The sequence below is a fragment of the Salmo trutta genome, chromosome 18 (genome assembly GCF_901001165.1).
Source record: "Salmo trutta chromosome 18, fSalTru1.1, whole genome shotgun sequence".
In the NCBI taxonomy this organism is placed as follows: Eukaryota; Metazoa; Chordata; class Actinopteri; order Salmoniformes; family Salmonidae; genus Salmo; species Salmo trutta.
Genome location: NC_042974.1, coordinates 45,180,246 through 45,198,731, shown reverse-complemented (window position 1 = coordinate 45,198,731; position 18,486 = coordinate 45,180,246). Strand labels below are relative to the sequence as shown.

Sequence of the window (18,486 nt, the reverse complement as noted above, 5' to 3'; positions counted from 1 at the left end):
AGATAATGTGCTACTAGCAGATTGATAATGCTGTTGTTGCTGTTCTTCTTAAAGCAGTCTGTTGTTTCAGGACTACCCCCTTCCTCTCGTGTCCCTCCCCACTATTCCAACAAACACAGTGGCAGGAAGACCAGGCCTAGGCCAGCCTGAGTGATACCATAGCGACCGCAGCTCTTTACACTCTGACATTTAACCCCAGTCAGAACAGCACCCCCTAGAGGAAAAGGGTCTCTCTGCAGCTAAACAGATTTATGTTAGTTTAGACTGTCAGCCTGTAACTCGATCCATCTCATATGATCCAACAGAAGATGACCCCCAGCTGTTTGAGAGTGTGCCTGTGGTCGTCATAGCGATGTGAAGAAAGAAAGAGAAAGAAAGAAAGAGTGTTACTCTGTCTGGAGGCTGTTTAGGTCTGGCAGCAGTAGGTCTGTTTCCTATCAGGAGTGCCATTAAATTACTCCATTGTGGTGATGCTGTAAACCCAGATCAAACTCAAAGCAGTGCTCACATCAAGCTCACATCGTAACACATTATTTCCCCTGGATTTGGGTTTCGTGAGTATATTGGCTTAGTAAAAGGTTAATGGATAAAACAGTAATGAAATAGCTCAATAGTTCATGGTTAGCTGAACAGTTCAGTTGGTAGAGTGTAGCTCAGTTGGTAGTGCATGGCGCTTGCAATGACAGGATTGTGGGTTCGATTCCCAAGCGGGTCCAGTATGAAATGTATGCACTCACTACTGTAAGTCGCTCTGGATAAGAGCGTCTGCTAAATGACTAAAATGTCAACATAAAAACTGTTAGTAAAAAGCTCAACAGATAGTAGATGGCTAAACAGTTAGCAAAGACCTGAACAGTTAGTGGATAGCTAAACTGTTAGGAAACAGCTCAACAGTTAGTGGATAGCTAAACATTAAGCAACAGCTCAACAGTTTGTGGATAAGCTAAACATTAAGCTAAAGCTCAACAGTTTGTGGATAAGCTAAACATTAAGCTAAAGCTTGACAGTTTGTGAATGGCTATATGGTTAGTTAATGGCTCAAAACGGTTATAAAATAGCTCAATAGATCATGGATAGCTGAACAGTTAGCACAACAGATAGTAGATAGCTAAACGGTTAGCAAACAGCTCAATAGTTAGTGGACAGCTAAACAGTAAGCAACAGCTCAACCGTTTGTGAATAGCTATAAGGTTAGCAAACTTCTCAAAGGTTGGTGGAAAGCTAACGGTTAGCAAGCAACTCAACAGGTAGTGGGTAGTTAAATGGATAGCAACAATCTAGACAGTTCGCTAAACGGTTTACAAACAACACTTTGTGAATAACTAAACAGTTAGTGGGTAGATAAATGGCTAGTAAACAACTCAGCAGCTAAAGAGTTATCAATGGCTAAAATGGCTAAACAGTGCTAGCGGGATATTGCTGTTGACATAGGCAGTTAAGAGAGAAGTACCTCCAGACAGGACAGGAGGCTGCAACTTTGCAAAATGCATCCAGCTCATTCCCACTGCCCTCCAAATGAGTCTTAATGTGTTTTGCAGCTGTGGACCATCAGGCCGGCCTGCTCAAATCAACCTGCCACATCATTGGTGTTTGTTGGACAAAACATGGCACATAGGTTTTTTTCCCCTCTTCTCTTTGCTATTTCCAGATGTTTTAGATCCTATCACAGATCAACCGTTGTTGGACGGCTGTGGCGATATTTACACTTTACATTTTTTCTTCCCAAAACCCATGACCCTTAAAAACTGGGGTTTTCTTAATTAAAACGTTCCTATTTTTACCCCCCAAATATTTTTTCTTACTTTGATTGGGCAACGCATCTCACTATCTCTTAGTTTGTTCTCTTCTTTAAAGTATCAGTGCTAAGTGAGAACAACGAGATAAACTTTTGGACACTATCATCCCCCCAGTTTTTCAGCATTTACACCCCCTCGCCAGAAATCTGTTTGGATTCAAGGGCCCGCCAGCCGACTCCCCCTCCACCTCCTCTATGGCGTAGTCTCTTTTTTTAGTCTCTTCTTCTGTCTCCCATCTTCTCCTTAGGCCATGTTTGCCAGCTACGTCCCTGAAATCATAGAGTTAATAGGAAACCGCAAGAAATATGGTGGTTCCTATAGTGCGGTTAATGGGAGAAAGTAAGTATTTTCCGGAAGGTTCTGCTGTCTTTCCTTGTACGCGGTAGAACCCTTTCTGCATGCCCTTTTCTTTTTTCTGTTTCATGCATGTAGGCCATGTTTGCTCGCTACGTGCCAGAAATTGCTGCTCTCATCCTTAATCGGAAGAAATACGGAGGGAGTTATAACTCAACACGAGGCAGAAAGTAAGTCCAAATCCAGTCAAGGTGTGGTTGTGTGACACAAGTGCTCCCCCTCAGGTTAAGAGTGATATGGGGGTTGATTCACCAAGTTACCATTACTTTAAAGTCACACTGCGTGACTGGAGACCTTGGCCATAAGGACACACATGTCCATGTCCCTTTACTCTCTCTATTTCTCTCTCTCTCCCTGTCTTTATTCTCTCCCTGTCTTTCTTCTCTCGCTCTTTTGCTCGTCTCTCTCGCTCTCTTTCTTTTGCTGTCTCTCTCGCGCTCTCTCTCGCGTTCTCTCTTGTTCCCTCTCTCTCGATCTCTTCCTCTCTTTCTCTCTCCCTGTCTTTCTTCTCTCGCTCTCTGTCTCTTGTTCTCTCTCTCGATCACTCTCTCTTTCTCACTCTGTCCCTCACTCAGTGATTACCTGAAGTTCATCCTTGTGCTTTTGTTTTTACTTTGATACATCCTATGTGCTGCATTTTAATTTAATTTGAAAACTAGAGCTTTCATGACTACATTATAGACATATGCTATTGTTATGTGTTGTCCTACTTATTAATTCCGAGACCGTCCAATGACATTCCTCCTTCAATTGTGCTCTCACTATAAGGAGGAATCAGGGTCATGATGATACATCATTGTAAAAGAACTAGTCATGAAACCCCTACTATCAGCTCTAAAAAGTACACGTTTCTGCTTCACAAGAAAATAGAAAAATACATTAATCCTCAACTGCATTATTATTGGTGGTCTTTTAGTAGCATCATCAATCTCAATGACCTTGCAGGATATGATTTCGTTTCTTGTTTTCATTTTGCTTGAGTTACTTCAATTAAGACATGTTTTTTTGTTATTGTAATTTGTTGAATTTTTTTTGTTGCATTATTTATCTGCATGTTCTCTGTGACCTGAGCTCAGCTCCGTTGGCTTTTTCATGCTTCATGGTTCCCATGACAAACCTGACAAAAAGCTCAACTTCCTGTCTTGTCACCACCAGCCCCATCGCATCATCACTGTGTGACATGACTCTTATTAACCGCTCACTCGCATCATCTCTGCTCGACATGACTCTGGCCATGATCTTCAGTCAGCTCCCACACCCTGAATGCTGGATGCCTCGCTCTCATTGGAGGCTCTCGATTGCTCTTGGCTTGCTTTGCCTGCTTGGTTCTGTGGTGTCCCGTTGTTTGGTTTGTGTGGCTGTAGTTGTGTGGGCAAGAGGTTGTGTGCGGGTGTGTGTGTGTGTGTGATGTATGTGGACATTGTTGTGTGTGTATGTACAGTGTGGCTGAGTCCCTGGTTCTGTGGCTCAAACCTTACTGGCTCAACAGCACATCACACAGACTAACTAACCTCTTAGTTAGACCCAGACTAACCCCACTGCTCCTAGTAGTTTAGCTCAGCAGAATGAAGAGACTTCCTGCATCTCTCTCTCACCATCTTTATATGTTCTACCTTACTATTTTCTTTCTCTCCCGCTTTCTCTTCATTCTCTTTATCCTACTCTCCCTCATTCTCTCCTTTATCCCCTTTGATCTCTCTCTCTCTCTACCCCCTTTCCCGTCAGTGAGACAAGATTAACGAGATGTTATGTTTGGCTGGTGCCCTGCGTCTCCATTCACTGACAGGGTGTTGAGAGAAGGGTTTGTCAAAACTGCCGGCTCCCCCTCTCGCCACCTTTCCCTCTCCCTCACTCCCCCTTTCACACACTCTCCCACTTTCCCTCTATACTGTACATGTGTACCTCTCTCTCTCCCTCTCGCCATTTCTTGCCATCTCTCTCTCCGTCCCCCTCCTCCTTTTCCCTGGCTATACTGTACATGTGGTAGTAATCGGTCCCCCAGTTCAGCCAGCCAAGCACAGAGGCTCAGACTGGCACAATGGTATGTGTATTGTTATGTTATATACAGTATGTAAGGGTTCATACTTTATATGTACAGATCAAGATACATATACAAACACATTTGTCATAATGGTTTATTGTTTCATTATGGAGAGTGCACTTTTTGGGCAAGGAAAAATCTAAACAAGTTAAGTTCACGAAACTGTGGGTTAGGAATATATACAACTTCCAGTTAATATTATACATCTTTAAGTGGTTTATCTGTAAATCAAAATCAAATCAAATTTATTTATATAGCCCTTCGTACATCAGCTGAAATCTCAAAGTGCTGTACAGAAACCCAGCCTAAAACCCCAAACAGCAAGCAATGCATGTGAAAGAAGCACGGTGGCTGGGAAAAACTCCCTAGGAAAAACTCCTGAGAAAGGCCAAAAACCTAGGAAGAAACCTAGAGAGGAACCAGGCTATGAGGGGTGGCCAGTCCTCTTCTGGCTGTGCCGGGTGGATATTATAACAGAACATGGTCAAGATGTTAAAATGTTCGTAAATGACCAGCATGGTCAAATAATAATAATCATAGTAATTGTCGAGGGTGCAACAAGCACGTCCGGTGAACAGGTCAGGGTTCCGTAGCCGCAGGCAGAACAGTTGAAACTGGAGCAGCAGCATGGCCAGGTGGACTGGGGACAGCAAGGAGTCATCATGCCAGGTAGTCCTGAGGCATGGTCCTAGGGCTCAGGTCCTCCGAGAGAGAGAAAGAAAGAAAGAGAGAAAGAGAGAATTAGAGAGAGCATATTTACATTCACACAGGACACCGGATAAGACAAGAGAATACTCCAGATGTAACAGACTGACCCTAGCCCCCCGACACATAAACTACTGCAGCATAAATACTGGAGGCTGAGACAGGAGGGATCAGAAGACACTGTGGCCCCATCCGATGATACCCCCGGACAGGGCCAAACAGGCAGGATATAACCCCACCCACTTTGCCAAAGCACAGCCCCCACACCACTAGAGGGATATCTACAACCACCAACTTACCGTCAGAAGACAAGGCCGAGTATAGCCCACAAAGATCTCCGCCACGGCACAACCCAAGGGAGGGGCGCCAACCCAGACAGGAAGACCACGTCAGTGGCTCAACCTACTCAAGTGACGCACCCCTCCCATGGACGGCATGGAAGAACACCAGTAAGTCAGTGACTCAGCCCCTGTAAAAGGGTTAGAGGCAGAGAATCCCAGTGGGAAGAGGGGAACCGACAAGGCAGAGACAGCAAGGGCGGTTCGTTGCTCCAGCCTTTCCGTTCACCTTCACACTCCTGGGCCAGACTATACTTAATCATAGGACCTACTGAAGAGATAAGTCTTCAGTAAAGACTTAAAGGTTGAGACTGAGTCTGCGTCTCTCACATGGGTAGGCAGACCATTCCATAAAAATGGAGCTCTATAGGAGAAAGCCCTACCTCCAGCCGTTTGCTTAGAAATTCTAGGGACAATTAGGAGGCCTGCGTCTTGTGACCGTAGCGTACGTGTAGGTATGTACGGCAGGACCAAATCGGAAAGATAGGTAGGAGCAAGCCCATGTAATGCTTTGTAGGTTAGCAGTAAAACCTTGAAATCAGCCCTTGCCTTAACAGGAAGCCAGTGTAGGGAGGCTAGCACTGGAGTAATATGATCAAATTTTTTGGTTCTAGTCAGGATTCTAGCAGCCGTATTTAGCACTAACTGAAGTTTGTTTAGTGCTTTATCCGGGTAGCCGGAAAGTAGAGCATTGCAGTAGTCGAGCCTAGAAGTAACAAAAGCATGGATTAATTTTTCTGCGTCATTTTTGGACAGAAAGTTTCTGATTTTTGCAATGTTACCTAGATGGAAAAAAGCTGTCCTTGAAGCAGTCTTGATATGTTCTTCAAAAGAGAGATCAGGGTCCAGAGTAACGCCGAGGTCCTTCACAGTTTTATTTGAGACGACTGTACAACCATCCAGATTAATTGTCAGATTCAACAGAAGATCTCTTTGTTTCTTGGGACCTAGGACAAGCATCTCTGTTTTGTCCGAGTTTAAAAGTAGAAAATTTGCAGCCATCCACTTCCTTATGTCTGAAACACAGGCTTCTAGCGAGGGCAATTTTGGGGCTTCACCATGTTTCATTGAAATGTACAGCTGTGTGTCGTCCGCATAGCAGTGAAATTTAACATTATGTTTTCGAATGACATCCCCAAGAGGTAAAATATATAGTGAAAACAATAGTGGTCCTAGAACGGAACCTTGAGGAACACCGAAATTTACAATTGATTTGTCAGAGGACGAACCATTCACAGAGACAAACTGATATCTTTCCGACAGATAAGATCTAAACCAGGCCAGAACTTGTCCATGTAGACCAATTTGGGTTTCCAATCTCTCCAAAAGAATGTGGTGATCGATGGTATCAAAAGCGGCACTAAGATCTAGGAGCATGAGGACAGATGCAGAGCCTCGGTCTGACGTCATTAAAAGGTCATTTACCATCTTCACAAGTGCAGTCTCAGTGCTATGATGGGGTCTAAAACCAGACTGAAGCGTTTCGTATACATTGTTTGTCTTCAGGAAGGCAGTGAGTTGCTGCGCAACAACTTTTTCTAAAATTTTTGAGAGGAATGGAAGATTCGATATAGGCCGATAGTTTTTTATAATTTCTGGGTCAAGATTCGGCTTTTTCAAGAGAGGCTTTATTACTGCCACTTTTAGTGAGCTTGGTACACATCCGGTGGATAGAGAGCCGTTTATTATGTTCAACATAGGAGGGCCAAGCACAGGAAGCAGCTCTTTCAGTAGTTTAGTTGGAATAGGGTCCAGTATGCAGCTTGAGGGTTTGGAGGCCATGATTATTTTCATCATTATGTCAAGAGATATAGTACTAAAACACTTTAGTATCTCCCTTGATCCTAGGTCCTGGCAGAGTTGTGCAGACTCAGGACAATGGAGCCCTGGAGGAATACCCAGATTTAAAGAGGAGTCCGTAATTTGCTTTCTAATGATCATGATCTTTTCCTCAAAGAAGTTCATAAATTTATTACTGCTGAAGTGAAAGCCATCCTCCATTTGCGAATGCTGCTTTTTAGTTAGCTTTGCGACAGTGTCAAAAAGAAATTTCGGATTGTTCTTATTTTCCTCAATTAAGTTGGAAAAATAGGATGATCATGCAGCAGTGAGGGCTCTTCGATACTGCACGGTACTGTCTTTCCAAGCTAGTCGGAAGACTTCCAGTTTAGTGTGGCGCCATTTCCGTTCCAATTTTCTGGAAGCTTGCTTCAGAGCTCGTGTATTTTCTGTATACCAGGGAGCTAGTTTCTTATGACAGATGTTTTTAATTTTTAGGGGTGCAACTGCATCTAGGGTATTGCGCAAGGTGAAATTGAGTTCCTCGGTTAGGTGGTTAACTGATTCTTGTCCTCTGACGTCCTTGGGTAGGCAGAGGGAGTCTGGAAGGGCATCAAGGAATCTTTGGGTTGTCTGAGAATTTATAGCACGACTTTTAATCTTCCTTGGTTGGGGTCTGAGCAGATTATTTGTTGCAATTGTAAACGCAATAAAATGGTGGTCCGATAATCCAGGATTATGAGGAAAAACATTAAGATCCACAACATTTATTCCATGGGACAAAACTAGGTCCAGAGTATGTAGACATAGAATACAGTTTCATGACACGTGCGTGTACACACACACACACACACACACACACCAACCAGTCAGCGTAGTGACAGATCTCACGTCGCCTACACTGATGTCATAAAGACGAGCGTTCTGTTGGCTCTCGACTCACTGCACTCACGGCCCTGTGGTTCTTATTAGGGCTCTGTGGTTTCCATTAGCCCCCACTGAAACAGAGGGACTGGCATGGAAACTGGGCTAAACCCTGCAGTACTCTGGATGTGTTAGTTCTCTGTGGGCCAGTGAGGGCTTGCAGCCTGAGGTGTGGAGACCTGGAGACTCTCATCCCAGTCAAACATATTTTATAATATGTACAGTACGCATTAGGGAATTCAATGCACAATGTATTAACATAAATAAATACCATAATTAATGTTATACTGAACATGAATAAACTACATGAATTACATGAGTATCATTAGAGTACGATCTCCAGTATTCAGGTTAGATAGCATCCAAATATATCTTCCTTGTTTCTGTGGCAAAATGTATTTTTTATGCTACACCGTGTTTCACTAGTTACAGAGCTATAGGCCGCTGTTGAGTGAAAAACACAAAAGATATGTTGTTTTGTTGCCTTTCTTTCTGCATCCTACAGTATCAGCCAAAGGATCAGAGCGATATCAATGGTGTGGCCTCTGTTGCTGGTGTTTGAGCTGTCTGTTTGCTGTGGTGAAGTATTTGATGTGTTTCTGATGATATGGTTTGTTAGGTTGAAATCCTGCATGGTCTGTAATGAATGTTCTCAGTCTTCCCTTGTGCATTTTTGTGTGATGCTGTGCACCTTCTATTGTGGCACTTGGTATTTGTGTGTAATATTTTCTCATATGTTCTGTGCCACCGTGATTGTACACACAACTTGAGTTTTTGAGTTTGATATTTCATCGAGAAGTCCACAGTCGAATAAGCCTAAAGGAAGTTATATTTTTTGCAAACCAATGAATAGATTTTGAATCATATCCTTACTACTCCTTAAATATATAGCCAAATACCTTCCTTGGCTTGGATACTGTGCTGTTGTTTATAATGCTAGCCCTGGCACACCAATAGGCAAAATTATCAGTAGTCTGTCCATCCTGCAATGAAGTCAACTGAAGCGTATATACTCCCAACAATGGTTCCGCTTTAAAAATCATATATACACTACCGTTCAAAAGTTTGGGGGCACTTGTTTTTGAAGGATTTCTTTTTTTTGTCCATTAAAATAACATCAAATTGATCAGAAATACAGTGTAGACATTGTTAATGTTGTAAATGACTATTGTAGCTGGCCTTCTAGGCAGAGATCCTCTGTCCAGTGTCTGTGTTTTTTTGCCCATCTTAATCTTTTATTTTTATTGGCCAGTCTGAGATACTGTATGGCTATTCTTTGCAACTCTGCCTAGAAGGCCAGCATCCCGGAGTCGCCTCTTCACTGTTGATGTTGAGACTGGTGTTTTGCGGATACTATTTAATAAAGCTACCAGTTGAAGACTTGTGAGGCGTCCATTTCTCAAACTAGAAACTCTAATGTACTTGTCTTCTTGCTCAATTGTGCACCGGGGCCTCCCACTCCCCTTTCTATTCTGGTTAGAGCCAGTTTGCGCTGTTCTGTGAAGGGAGTAGTACACAGCGTTGTACAAGATCTTCAGTTTCTTGACAATGTCTCGCATGGAATAGACTTTATTTATCAGAACAAGAATAGACTGATGAGTTTCAAAAGAAAATTCTTTGTTTCTGGCCCACAAATGCTGATGCTCCAGATACTCAACTAGTCTAAAGAAGGCCAGTTTTATTGCTTCTTTAATCAGGACAACAGTTTTCAGCTGTGCTAACATAATTGCAAAAGAGTTTTCTAATGATCAATTAGCCTTTTAAAATGATTTACTTGGATTAGCTAACACAACGTGCCATTGGAACACAGGAGTGATGGTTGCTGATAATGGGCCTCTGTAAGCCTATCTAGATATTCAATAAAAAATCAGCCATTTCCAGCTACAATAGTTATTTACAACATTAACAATGTCTACACTGTATTTCTGATCAATTTGATGTTATTTTAATGGACAAAAAAGTATTTTCTTTCAAAAACAAGGACATTTCTAAGTGACTCCACATTTCTGAACGGTAGTGTACATGGATACGAGATGTCTGAGATGAACTCGGTGTGTGTGTGCGTGCGTGTGTGAGAGTGTTTGAGTGCTCCTGCACCTGTCTTAATGCCACAATAAAGCCATTTACTACACTGCGCAAATCCCATATACTGTACTCAGCCTCTGAAGATGACTTCAGGACATTGGGAGTAGGAAAACATGACTGATGTTTTTGTCTCCCTGAATGGGACACATCATCTTCTGCCAATGGCTGTTGGCATCTCACTGAGACCTCTGCTCATCATCTGATCTCACCAGAGAGCTCACAGCCTCATCACATCGCTGGATAGTTAGTCCAGGGCCCACCATGCAATCACCGCTGCTCTTCTAAACGCTTCATGGAATGAAGGCCAGATCTGTGAAGATCATTGTGTTCAGTGGCTTCCAGGCCATGTGTCCACCAGATCATGTCTACTCCTTTCTTTTGGCCATGTCCACCTCAATCTGCTTCAGCCTGCGTCAGTCTGCCTCAGCCTTGCCTCAGTCTGCTTCAGTCCACTTAAGTATGCATCAGTCTGCTTTAGACCTCTTCAATGTGTTTCAATGCCACTTTGGACACACTGATCTGGACTGGAACTCATATGGACTTCCTTACCGTTCATATTCACACAGCTGAGAGAATTCACTCACACTGTTACAGTCGAGTCCTTCATATACAACAGGAGTTCATGTATCATCCACTGGTCTCATCTTCTCCCAGTATGAAAGCATGGGTTTGGATCACTGTTTGTTTCCGTTAGAACAGATCGAGCATGATGAGTTAGGTCTTGTATAGTGATCAGGCCAGACCACAGTTCTGAGTCAGTAACCCAATGCACAGACAGTCTAACTGCTCCACCAATCGCATACAGGGACAGAGCTGCAGAAGCAAATTGTCATCTGGCGTCTCTTGTCTTGTGGCATCTCTTGAATAGAGACATTGTAATTACACAGATTGTCTTACAGGTCTTTTTAGGGCAATTAGGGTAGCTCGCCGTCTCTGTGTCCAATGTAATCCCCTTGATGACAAGAGGCTGGACTCAACAAGAGCATGTTTGGGTTTCTCTTTATTTGAGGTGTGACGTCGGACATTGGCTCGACGACGTTGAGTTGGTTTTTCCTACAGCAGTACAAATGAGACCTTTGGTAAAGCTGAACGGTTCAAACTGTCTTTAATCCTGTGGATTAGTTTGATTATGTAGTGTATCAACATACTACTTTAACTATGGAGGCATTGGGAAACCCAGCCCTAGGCAGCTTGCAAAATCTTTGCTTTGTGCTGGAGAGCAGAACTAAATAATACGTATTTTGAGTAACCTGAACAGGCTTGATCTGTGTTCAAACTGACTGAAATCTACTCTGGTATGAGTGAAGATCCTATGTGAGTATCACTGTGAACCCCTCTATCTGAGAGCCTCTCCCTCTGGAGTGGCTCATCACCATCTGACACTGGAGCCCAGAGTGGAACCATGGGACAAACAAGGTCACGACCCCAGTCATGACCCCAATCCGATCTATCCCTTATCTGTCTAAATCCATCTTCCTCCCGAAGTCAGCAGTGCTCTATGTCTGACATAGAACTCTACCTCACTTAAACACACTATCCTGCCATCCACACGTCAACCAGCCTCAAGTTCTGTTTAGAGGTCCTGTCAGCCGCAGACCAAGAAACCACTTTAGAAGGCTTTTAGTAATGCCTTGTATGAAAGCGTGCGTGTATTGATGTACATGTGTTTGTCAACATGTATTCGGCTCTCAGAGGGTCGGTTTGACGCAAAGGGACGGATGACAATCTAAACCAGAATGTGTACTGTAGGATTATATTTTAGGTCTCCTTAAAGTGGTTCAAAGTTCAGGGTTTGGTTGCACACGTCATGTTGGATTTTTCCATACAAGGAGGGGGAAACTACGTTTTTCACTCTTGTGGGGATTTGTTTTCTTTTACTGAAAAAACAACACCACCAAAAGTCATGTCTAGTTTTCAGAATACATTTTTCTGAAACAAATAGTTTTTTTATTGGGAATTAGAGTTGAGAGTGCTTTGGTATGATGTGTTTGTTCTTTTCGAGGCATTCCTGTGTTAGTTGTGATTTATGTTGCCTTGCTCAAGTTGATTTCACCCCCCCCCTTTCTCCAGGCACATTGTGGTCTGTGGTCATATAACGCTCGAAAGTGTCTCCAACTTCCTCAAAGACTTCCTACACAAGGACAGGGATGATGTCAATGTAGAAATTGTTTTTCTCCATAAGTAAGTACATGTTTCACTCCCTGACTTTAAACCATTACATAGCATAGTTAAACATGAAATAATATAAACATAAAGCATAGGAAATTGTATTTTTCTCTATTCTTTCTCTCATGATCCCCCCCTTTTTTAAAACAAAATGTGTGGTCTAATGTATTTCTAAAGTATGCATAACATATCTACACTATATATACAAAACTATGTGGACACCCCTTCAAATTAGTGGATTCGGATAATTCAGCCACAACACCGTCATGCAATCTCCATAGACAAACATTGCCAGTAGAATGGCTCGTACTGAAGAGCTCAGTGACTTTCAACGTGGCACCGTCATAGGATGCCACCTTTCCAACAAGTTCGTCAAATTTCTGCCCTGTTAGAGCTTCCCCAATCAGCTGAAAGTGCTGATATTGTGAAGTGGAAATGTCTAAGAGCAACAACGGTTCAGCTGCAAAGTGGTAGGCCACACAAGCTCACAGAACGGGACTGCTGAGTGCAGAAGCGCGAAGCACGTAAAAATCATCTGTCCTCGGTTGCAACACTCACTACGAGTTACAAATCAGCACAATAACTGTTCGACTGGAACTTCATGAAATGGGTTTCCATGTCCGAGCAGCCGCACACAAGCCTAAGATCACCATGCGCAATGCCAAGCGTCGGCTAGAGTGGTGTAAAGCTCGCTGCAATGGAAACACATTCTCTGGAGTGATGAATCACACTTCACCATCTGGCAGTCCAACAGACAAATCTGGGTTTGGTGGATGCCAGGAGAACACTACCTGCACGAATGCATAGTGCCAATTGTAAAGTTTGGTGGAGTAATAATGGTCTGGGGCTCTTTTTCATGGTTCGGGCTAGGTCGCTTAGTTACAGTGCAGGGAAATCGTAACACTACAGCATACACTGGCATTCTAGACGATTCTGTGCTTCCAACTTTGTGGCAACAGTTTGGGGGAAGGCCCTTTCCTGTTTGCATGACAATGCCCCCGTGCACAAAGCGAGGTCAATACAGAAATGGTTTGTCGAGATCGGTATGGAAGAACTTGACTGGCCTTTGGGATGAATTGGAACGCCGACTGCAAGCCAGGCCTAATCACCCAACATCAGTGGCCGACCTCACTAATGCTCTTGTGGTTGAATGGAAGCAAGTCCCCGCACCAATGTTCCAATATCCTGTGGAAAGCCTTCCCAGAAGAGTGGAGGCTGTTATAACAACGAAGGGGGATCCAACTCCATATAAATGCCCGTGATTTTGGAATGAGATGTTCGACTAGCAGGTGTCCACATACTTTTGGTCATGTAGTGTATGTCTTTTTTCTATGGGATCCAACCCCTTGATTGAGTACAGTACAGAGCACACTGCTTGTGAGTCACTCGGAAAGAATTTCTGCTTCATTAGTTAAAAACTTCAAATCCCAACATGTATATGTCCTTGCACTCTCTCTCTCTCTCTCTCTCTCTCTCTTTCTCTTTCACACTCTCTCTCTCTCTCTGTTCCTGTAGTATTTCCCCTAATCTTGAGCTGGAAGCCTTGTTCAAACGCCACTTTACCCAGGTAGAGTTCTACCAGGGATCTGTTCTCAACCCTCACGATCTGGCCCGAGTGAAGGTACTGTACTAGCGTGTACTGCTGTTATAAACCATATTACACCGTACTGTAGTTACAGGGTGAAAGGCTGTGCGTGAAAACAAGAAAATACTAAAAAGGCCAATGCTCCTGATCCCACCATCTAAGAGTGACAACGTTTCAATCCAAGTTGGACCTTTGCTTTGACCTGACGAAGATCAGTCTTGGGTTTAAATATGAATATATGATGGTGAGAGGCTTTCTGCTGTGTATTCTCTAACTCTTTATCGTTCTCTGTATAGATTGAGTCAGCAGACGCCTGTCTGATTCTGGCTAATAAATACTGTCCAGATCCCGATGCTGAAGATGCCTCCAACATCATGAGGTAATGATGATAATGATGATAAAAAATCAGGAGAGAGGACTGTTTACAGTATGTGTTCAATATTTTGTTTTTGAATTTGTAGGGTCATCTCTATCAAGAACTATTCCCCCAAGATACGAATTATCACTCAGATGTTACAATACCATAACAAGGTAGGGTCAGCACGTCACTCCTACGCTTCCTGCAATGATAAACATAATGATAACTATGGTTCAAATGTCTTTGGAGAAGGGAGATGTGTAATATGTGTGTGTGTGTGTGTGTAGGCTCACCTGCTCAACATTCCTAGCTGGAACTGGAAGGAGGGTGATGATGCTATCTGTCTAGCAGAGCTGAAGGCTGGCTTCATAGCTCAGAGCTGTCTAGCCCAGGGCCTCTCCACCATGCTGGCCAACCTCTTCTCCATGAGGTCTTTCATCGAGGTACCGTTGATACAACATTAACATGACCTTTTCACAATCATCTCTTTCATCAACCTAACAATGTCAGTAAGGGAACATTAGCACAAATTATTTGACGCAATGTCAGTACGGTAACATTAACGCAACCTTTTCACAATGTCTGCCATCGAGATAACGTTGACACAATAACAGTAAGGTAACATTAAGGCCTAGATTCAATCTGGTCCGCAGAAGATCCACGTTATAGCATGATTGATATTTAAGGGTAATTTCCGTTTGAGCCATGCAGTGTTTAAGGTGAATGCGGTCTCCGCAAACTTGTAAAGCTTGCCTTCAAAATAGCCGAAAAGGGGTGATTGGATTGAATCTAGCCCTAACACAACCTTTTCACAATGAGGTCTGTCATAAGAGGTAACATTGACACAATAACAGTAAGGTAACATTAACACAACCTTTTCACAATGTTGTTTTACTTTGGTATTTACTGTAGTACTACATGATAGATAGTGTAAGTGATTCCATGGGAGGACTGAGCTCTGGTCTGCTGAGTGAGACATCTCTGAGGGAGTCATATCATTCAGAATCGTAATGGTCTTTCAGTCAGTCTGGTTTATCGTATATAATCTGTAGGATCTTTGGCACTCAGCATCGCAGAGGTGCTCCTCTATATGAAAGATCATGGAGAAGTTTATAATGAGCTGGCTGACGAGGTCAGGATGGAGAAGAAACATCTGCTGGCCATATTTCCTGTATGAAAACATAGACTAAGAAATGTAGAAAAGATGGACTATCGACGCTGAAACATAAACGGGAATCTAAGCTGTGAATGAAAAGGCATTGCCCTCGTTAAAGAGGGATTTAAAACGTTCGGCTTTCATCATCTACCATATGACAGCTGCAAAGCTTTTAGGAAAGTCATCCCTCATCGTCTATGGCAGCTCAGTGGATATGATGCAGCCTGCATGAACATCTGACAAAGAAGGGAGGAATCACTTCACATGAGAGGAAGAATTGAAGACGTACAGTATCATTGTTACCATTATTTGATGAGTTGTGAAGCAGTACAGCCCTAGTCAGTCAGAACTCGTGCTAGGCCAAGCCTAGTGAAACAAATTGTACATGATATACTGTCACCAAGTCAGCACGCCTTTGCTTCACTCAAAGTTGGTCGTTTTTCAACAAAAACAGTAAACTAAAACACTATATTCAAATCATACCATCTCTGGTTTAATAGCAGGATGAATACACACGGAATACTGTATATTATTAAAATAGTTGGCAACAGAAAGTCGATGTCAAAATGAATGACCGAAGAACATGAAATTATTCGAAATCTATCATAAATGCTAATATGATCCGTTTTGAATGGCACCATTGTGCGGTTGAGAGAGGACAGGAGTAATTAAAATAGGTCTGTAATAGAGGTGGTCTCTTCTGATTCTGTCAGCATGCCTTAGACTTAGAGACCTCCATAAACATGAACCTAAATGCATAACGCTACAAACGGAATGCTTATATTGCCTGGTGGGTTGCACTTGAGGACCGATTATTGTGAGGCTTCTTAACGAGGCGAAGAGCGATGTGTCCGACAGCTTTTCTCAGCACAACTCTTACTAGGTAATTACAGAGAATACGTTCCAAATGGCACCCTATTCCCTATTTAGTGCACTACTTTTGACCAGGGCCCATAGCGCTATATAGGGAATAGGGTGCCTTTTGGTACACATCATGGAGAAATAGGTCAGTTCTGACACATTCTGCTGCAGACATCTGTAATGAGCCTGTGTGTGAATGGGAAAGGAGGGATGTCTGGTCAGATCTGGATGAAGTTCATCAGGCTTTGTTTTGTTACCAGGGCAATAATAGGCCGTCGTCATGGCAATTTGTCATCACAGGTGATTGAAACAGGTAGAGAACCAGAAAGTTAGTGAAAGGTGCTAATGAGAGACCGAAAAATACACACACACACACACACACAATATAAGGGATGCCATCTCTGCAGGATCCCCTCGATTAGTGTTCCCCTAAAGATGCCTGACCAATTGCTCTTACCCCAAACAGGCGAGGTGTGTGTGTTAGTTATAGAGGAAGTGTGTTCTGAGTCCCATATTAAAGCCTGTATAGCAGTCAGGATGGGGTGGAGTTATGATAAAGAGACATGGAGAAAGTTTCATAATGGGTCTAAGGATCTGAGTGTGTCTGCAGTTCAAGTGTCTTCTCCTCCATCACTAAGAGACTGCTATTGAGGATGGGCTTATAAGGGGCTTATAACTGTGCTCAAGTTACTACTATACACAATTTCAATTTGTATACGTATTTTTATATGTCTTTATGTGTCTTTATGTATTTATATATGTATTTATATGTATCTTTACGTATTTATATATGTATTTATATGTATCTTTACATATGTATATATGTATGTTGTGCTTGTTGCTTCTCAGATTGAAGAGGATACATGGCAGAAGTACTATTTAGAAGGGGTAGCTAATGAGATGTACACAGAGTATCTGTCCAGTGCCTTTGTGGGGCTCTCCTTCCCAGCAGTCTGTGAGTAAGTATGACACACCACAGTGATCTAGTCCTTGGGCCAGTATGGGTAACTCTCTCTGCTACATTCTGCTGCTCTGTTTTACTGCTACTGTACAACCACTGTTCTGTCCCTGGTACTGCTACAACCGCTGTTCTGGTACTGCTACAACTGCTGTTCTGTCCCTGGTACTGCTAACCCCGCTGTTCTGTCCCTGGTACTGCTACAACCGCTGTTCTGTCCCTGGTACTGCTACAACCGCTGTTCTGGTACTGCTACAACCGCTGTTCTGTCCCTGGTACTGCTACAACCGCTGTTCTGTCCCTGGTACTGCTAACCCCGCTGTTCTGTCCCTGGTACTGCTACAACCGCTGTTCTGTCCCTGGTACTGCTACAACCGCTGTTCTGTCCCTGGTACTGCTACAACCGCTGTTCTGTCCCTGGTACTGCTACAACCACTGTTCTGTCCCTGGTACTGCTACAACCGCTGTTCTGTCCCTGGTACTGCTACAACCGCTGTTCTGTCCCTGGTACTGCTACAACCACTGTTCTGTCCCTGGTACTGCTACAACCACTGTTCTGTCCCTGGTACTGCTACAACCACTGTTCTGTCCCTGGTACTGCTACAACCACTGTTCTGTCCCTGGTACTGCTACAACCGCTGTTCTGTCCCTGGTACTGTTACAACCGCTGTTCTGTCCCTGGTACTGCTACAACCGCTGTTCTGGTACTGCTACAACCGCTGTTCTGTCCCTGGTACTGCTACAACCGCTGTTCTGTCCCTGGTACTGCTACAACCGCTGTTCTGTCCCTGGTACTGCTACAACCGCTGTTCTGTCCCTGGTACTGCTACAACCGCTGTTCTGTCCCTGGTACTGCTAACCCCGCTGTTCTGTCCCTGGTACTGCTACAACCGCTGTTCTGTCCCTGGTACTGCTACAACCGCTGTTCTGTCCCTGGTACTGCTACAACCGCTGTTCTGTCCCTGGTACTGCTACAACCGCTGTTCTGTCCCTGGTACTGCTACAACCGCTGTTCTGTCCTTGGTACTGCTACAACCGCTGTTCTGTCCCTGGTACTGCTACAACCGCTGTTCTGGTACTGCTACAACCGCTGTTCTGTCCCTGGTACTGCTACAACCACTGTTCTGGTACTGCTACAACCGCTGTTCTGTCCCTGGTACTGCTACAACCGCTGTTCTGTCCCTGGAACTGCTACAACCTCTGTTCTGTCCCTGGTACTGCTACAACCGCTGTTCTGTCCCTGGTACTGCTACAACCACTGTTCTGTCCCTGGTACTGCTACAACCACTGTTCTGTCCCTGGTACTGCTACAACCACTGTTCTGTCCCTGGTACTGCTACAACCGCTGTTCTGTCCCTGGTACTGCTACAACCGCTGTTC

The 18,486-nt window shown here is 43.6% G+C and overlaps 1 protein-coding gene across 22 annotated transcripts in view; it reads left to right on the top strand.

Annotated features, from left to right (window-relative positions):
* Positions 1-18,486, top strand: part of kcnma1a (potassium large conductance calcium-activated channel, subfamily M, alpha member 1a) — a 283,780-nt gene that overhangs the window by 197,914 nt on the left and 67,380 nt on the right. For all 22 annotated transcript variants that reach the window (XM_029698737.1, XM_029698732.1, XM_029698736.1 and 19 more), the window contains exons 9-15: positions 2,044-2,135; positions 12,093-12,203; positions 13,704-13,809; positions 14,070-14,152; positions 14,235-14,304; positions 14,419-14,574; positions 16,998-17,107. In XM_029698737.1, coding sequence (XP_029554597.1) covers positions 2,044-2,135; positions 12,093-12,203; positions 13,704-13,809; positions 14,070-14,152; positions 14,235-14,304; positions 14,419-14,574; positions 16,998-17,107 — 728 coding nt within the window. The remainder of the gene's footprint in view (positions 1-2,043; positions 2,136-12,092; positions 12,204-13,703; positions 13,810-14,069; positions 14,153-14,234; positions 14,305-14,418; positions 14,575-16,997; positions 17,108-18,486) is intronic.